The following is a 6,000-nucleotide window of genomic DNA, read 5'->3' as shown; positions in this document are numbered from 1 at the left end:
AAATAATATAACATTTTAATAAAAATTAATATTTTTCTTGAACAATAATTTACCAGACACTGAATAACTGCACAAATTAATAAGCTTAACACAAATAAGTCTATTTTTCTCATTCTCCAAAAACGAAATATTTCCTGTTGCGCACACCAAACAAGTCAGTCCAAGACTAATGACGTGGCAATTGGCTGCTAAAATATTCACTGCTAGTATTAGTGGAGAGAAATGGTGCACCTGCATGTAAGGCACATAAGGGAAATGAATGCAACATGATTATAGTCGGCTCAACGTTTATTTTTAAACTGCCAGGGCACATCATATGCACCAGCTGGTCGGACAGACGGACGGTCTGTCACTTAGCCTTTTATGAATATAGAATATACTTGTCTCTCACAGTAGCATTAGTTGTATGAGATCAGAAACTTTGTCTATTTTGTTCTATATATATATATAGATATATATAGATATAGATATAGATATATATTGTTTTTTAATCTTTACTGCTGGCTTAGGGCGGTTCCCCGCCAGCAGGTGGACATCCCCCAAGAGGTCTAGGACTGGACTGCGAGAGGGCACAGGCCGGGCTGAGAGACCCCCGCTCCCGCAGTGCACGAATGTTATGTACCGGGCCTCTAGTAAGATATAAAAAATAGGGCAAACTATGTGGAGGCAGAGGGGTTATGTGGGAACTCTACTTTCTGATCAAGTTTTCTGCAAACCAAAAATTGCTGTAAAGAAAAGCCAAGTCCATTAAGAAAAAAAAAAAAAAAAAGGCAAACATGGTAATTAACCGTACCTTCGCTACACCTCCCATGGGCTAATCAGCACAATATGCAAATTAACTGCCAACAAAGATGGCTAATTTGCATACTGCAGGCAGGGCAGGACAGCGCCATCCCGCCTGCCCCACCGCCATCCGGGCCTGCTATTTGCCACCCGGGGTGGTGGGGCAGGACAGCGCCATCCCGCCTGCCCTGCTGCCATCCGGGTCTGCTATCTGCGACCCAGGGTGGCGGGCATCCTGTGTGCGACCCGACCCGGGGCGGCGGGGCGGGACAGCGTGGCTCCTCTGTCACCCCAGCTTCCTCATCACAGCTCCCTTGGGGGCCTAAGCCTTCCGTCGGACATCCCCCAAGGACTCCCTGGCTGCCAGAAGGATGTCTGAGTACAAGCTTAGGCCTGATCCCCCGGGGAGTGGGCCTAAGTTGACAGGTGGACATCCCCCAAGGGGTCCTGGACTGCAAATGGGCGCAGGCCAGGCTGAGGGACACCCCCCCCCCGCCCCCAGTGCACAAATTTTTGTGCACAGGGCCTCTAGTATTATTATATATTTAGAACTCAGATTGGTGTCCGGCACATAGTACATACTTAATAAAAATAAAAAATGGAAAATTAGAAGCAAATGTCTTGCATGTAAATATCTTCTTTATTGCTGTTTCCTTTTTCTTATTGTTACCCTTTCCTTTTCTGTTTTCAGAATATGAGTGATGCTATGGCAATCTTGCACAAACTACAGACTGGCTTGGATGTAAATGTAAAATTCACTGGTGTTCGAGTGTTTGAATATACACCAGAATGCATAGTATTTGATCTTCTTGATATTCCTTTATACCATGGGTGGTTAGTGGACCCTCAGGTAAGTAGAAAATTTTAAATTATATAAACACAAATTTAGTAAAATGCTATTACTTTGGCAAATTAATTTAGATTATATTTTTTGGTACTTTTTTTTAAGGGAGTTTTTTTTAATTTTTATTATTTTTTTTTAATCAGAGAGGAAGGGAGAGGGAGAGATAGAAACATCAATGATGAGAGAATTATTGATCGGCTGCCTCCTGCATGCCCCCCACTGGGGATTGAGCCCTCAACTTGGGTATGTGCCCTTGATCGGAATCGAACCTGGGACCTTTCAGTCTGCAGGCTGATGCTCTATCCATTGAGCCAAACTGGATAGGGCTGATACTTTTTTTTTTTTTTACCTGGAATGAGCCAAATTGAGAGGTTAAGGAAGCAGTCCTCCAGACTGGTAAACCTGCCCAAGCCCAAGACTTCTGAGTGTCCCTTCAGGGAGTTAGGGGCCAACTCAATTAGGGTCATACCAGCTAGGCTTTACTTGTTTTTTATGAACCTGACTATACATTCTTTTTACACACATGAAAATTTAGATTTCAAGACTGAATTTATATAGATGCCATTTCTCTTTAAAGTAAATTATAGTTTTAATACAATCCCAAACAAAATCCCAGCAGATTGTGGGAGTAGTTTTAGAATGTGAAAAGTTGATTCTACAATTTATATGAAAATAAAAAGATCTAGGAATAGAAGCCAAGATATTCTTTTAAAAAATAAAAAAGTATGTTTTTATTGATATTATCGAAGGAAGGGGGACAGAAAGATAGAGAAACATTAATGTGAGAGAGAAACATCGATCAGCTGCCTCCTGCACACCCCCTACTGGGAATCAAGCCTACAACTGGTCTTATGCCCTGAGAGAGATTTGAACCAGCAACCATTTGGTGCATGGACGATGCTCAAACAACTGAGTCTCACCAGCTAGGGCAAAGCCAAGATATTCTTGAAGCAGAACAAGTAGGGAGGACTTGCTCTTCCAGATACAAAATATTTTAACGATTGTAGTTAAGAAAGACTGTGAATATATAGACAGAATTAGGGCACTGTAAGGTAATGGGGGAAAGGTAGTCCTTTCAATAAAAGGTGCTAAGACAATTAGATATGTAAATAGTTAGCCATTCTAATCCAAGTTAAGACTTGCATAAGAATTTAAATAAAGAAATTATGCAAACCAGAAAAAAAATAGCCAGTTAGATAGCCAATTCAAATTTCTAATTAGATAGCCAATTAGAAAAAAATGAAGTTGTTTCCCCCAAATCACACGATAAAATTCTATTCCATGTGCACTTATCTTTTAACTGTAAAAAATAAAATTATATAAGTTTGAGAATATGTTTTTAACCTTAATGATAAGAAAAGGTTCTAAAACAAGACACAAATGTATTAACTATGAAGAACATAGGTGGAACATGACTACATTAAAGTGCTCCTACAGGTACTTTTTAAAATGGTAGGCCATCCAGTAAAAAAAGGAGCAAATGATTTGAATAGGCACTTCACAAGAATGGATATACAAGTGGCCAGTGAACATATGAACTAGCCATCCGGAAAATGCAAATTAAAACCAAAATGAGATACCACTCTGCACACATCAGGATGGCTAACATCTAAAAGTCTGACAATACTGAATGTTGGAGAAGATGTGCATTGTATTCTCATTTCCTCCTGAAGAGAATGTGAATTGGCTGTGTACCTTGGAAAGCAGTTTGAAGTTATCTAGTAAAGGTGAGAATAAGGATATCCTAATATTCAGAAATTTGACAATGCATATCCTAGAGAAATTCTTGGTATGTGGAACAAGATAAGTGTACAAGAATATTTATTCCTAACAGTATTATTTGTTGTAGCCCCAACTGAAAACAACTTAGGTAGCTGTCAAAAGATGAAATATTATAGAACAATGAAAAAGAACAGTTGCATACAACTACCTAGCATATTATGTATTTGATTATTTGGTTTATTGTTTGTGTTTGTTCCAGAATATAAACTTTATGAAAGCATAGAACATTTGTTTTTTTCTCTGCTGCATCTGTAATTTCTCTAACAGCACCCAGTATATAGTAGTGTATAAAAGGCACCCAAATGAATTAATTGAATGAAATATTAATACAGAGATTCAGCCTATGAAAACTTGAAATTTTGTATTGTTCATTGTTAGTATATAGAAGTAAAATTGATTTTTGCACATTGATCTGGTATTTGTTATTCTAGTTGTATTTTAGTGGATTCCTTAGGGTTGAAAATTCAGGTTCTTTGGAAAGACAACGAAGTTGACTCACTAAAGAAATGCTCTAAACAGTGTAAGTGTTAAAAAAAGACTGAAGCTCTAGCTGGTTTGGCTCAGTTGATAGAGTGTCGGCCTGCAGACTGAAGGGTCCCAGGTTCGATTCCAGTTAAGAGCACATGCCCGGGTGGTGGACTCGATCCCCAGTGTGGGGCGTGCAGGAGGCAGCTGATATTCTCTCTCATCATTGATGTTTCTATCTCTTTTTCCCTCTCCCTTCCTTCCTCTCTTAAATCAATAATACACACACACACACACACACACACACACACACACCCACGTGTGTGTGTTTAAAAAAAGAAAAAGAATGAAAATCTAAAAGAGCTGTGCCCTCCATTTGCTTCTTAAGGGTTTAAGTTTTCATTTTAGTGCATGAGAGGATGCCCAACCAACTGAGCCACACCAGCCAGGGCTTAAGTTTTCATTTTAAATGTATCAAAGCTGGAAGTCATACTCTTTTGTGTGGTTTACATAGACTCGTAGCCAAAAGATCCTCTTTCAAAGAAAAACCTTATTTTACTCTGCATCGAAAGATTGACAAGTGAATACATTTATGTGCTTTTAGTTAATATGAAATGTTTTAGATTTGTATGTAACATTTTCCATAATTCACTGCTTTGACTTTTTCAATTTACTGGTCTTCTCAACCAACCATCAGTTCCACTTGCATGGTTAAGAGGCTTTTACAAAACATGGTAGAATTTTGCAGGAATCCTATATAATGAAAGCCTAATATGCTAAGTGTCTGGCCGTCCGTTCAATCAATCAAAGTGTGATATGCTAAGGCTGCTCAACCGCTTGCTATGACGTGCACTGACCACCAGGGGGCAAAAGCTCTGACTGGTAGATTAGCTTGCTGCTGGGGTCCAGCCGATTGGGACTGAGCGAGATGGGCTGGACATGCCCTGGAGCCCTCCCCTGGTCCTTCCCTGGCTGGCCAACCTCCCGCATCCCTCCCCGGCCCTGATTGTGCACCGGTGGGGTCCTCGACCTGTGGCCTGCGCCCTCTCGCAATCCAGGACCCCTCAGGGGGTGTCAGAGAGCCAGTTTCAGCCCGATCGCACAGGTCAGGCCTAGGGACCTCGTGCACCAGACTAAAAGAAATAAATTATAGCCTAGAGCAGAGCAGTTGTTCTCAAATTTTGCTATTCAGCAGTGGAATAAAACTTAGACAATTGAGAAGCAACTTGAGCCTGGAATTCTTTTAAATCTTTTTTAAAAATTAATTTTAGAGAGGGAGGATGGGGTGGAGGAGAGAAAGAAACATCCAGGTGAGAGAGATACATCAACTGGTTGCCTCTCGCATGAGCCCCAACCTGGGATCAAACCACAACCTAGGTATGTGCCTTGATCGGAATCAAATCTGTAACCTTCCAGTGCACAGATGACACTTCAACCAACTGAGCCACACTGGCCAGGGCCTAAACCTTTTTAATAAGCTTCCCAGTTTGGGAACTACTGTCCAGAGTATTTCTTGTGCAGATATATGTTAAGACTTACGATGTTCAAAGAGTAAGTATTCAAGAAGATCATTTGGATGTTGAAAGAAAATATCGGCCCTCTTATTTTTTATATCATTGTATTAATTTGTACTTGTTTTATTATGGATATATTATATTAATACAGTAGTCCATGTAAATCATTTATAAAGATATTTTAGGGATGGGAGGGCAAACAAAATAAGTTGTTGAGACAGCAGAAATCTATTTTTCTTCAATAATCAAAACAAAGTATAATGGAGAGAGAGTAGAGATGCCCAATTTTATATTCCTATAACTTAAAACATTGAATTCACTTTTCTAGTGAACCTCCAAAGACAAATATTAAATAAGAATCATGAGGCAAAAACTGTCCCTGATTAATATACATTAACTTTTCTTCAGGAAAATAAAGTTAGTTGTGTCTACTCATTTTCACTATACTTGGCTAGGAAGTAAATCCTATATAATAAGAGACTAATATGCAAATCGACCAAACAGCGGAACGACCGGTTGCTATGACGTGCACTGACCACAGGGGAGTAGATGCTCAACATAGGAGCTGCCCTCTGGTGGTCAGTGCACTCACACAGGGCGAGCGCTGCTCAG

The 6,000-nt window shown here is 39.9% G+C and overlaps 1 protein-coding gene across 1 annotated transcript in view; it reads left to right on the top strand.

The window, feature by feature from the left end:
- FAM63B (family with sequence similarity 63, member B) overlaps nt 1-6,000 on the top strand; it is a gene marked incomplete at its 5' end in the record, with an annotated part of 58,309 nt that overhangs the window by 28,348 nt on the left and 23,961 nt on the right. Inside the window, one exon of the mRNA XM_014530865.1 lies at nt 1,475-1,633. Within this exon, the coding sequence (XP_014386351.1) occupies nt 1,475-1,633 (159 nt within the window). The remainder of the gene's footprint in view (nt 1-1,474; nt 1,634-6,000) is intronic.

The sequence above is a fragment of the Myotis brandtii genome, unplaced genomic scaffold (genome assembly GCF_000412655.1).
Source record: "Myotis brandtii unplaced genomic scaffold, ASM41265v1 scaffold781, whole genome shotgun sequence".
NCBI lineage: Eukaryota > Metazoa > Chordata > Mammalia > Chiroptera > Vespertilionidae > Myotis > Myotis brandtii.
Note: the sequence above shows the minus strand (reverse complement) of the source record. Positions and strands in the feature narration are given on the sequence as shown.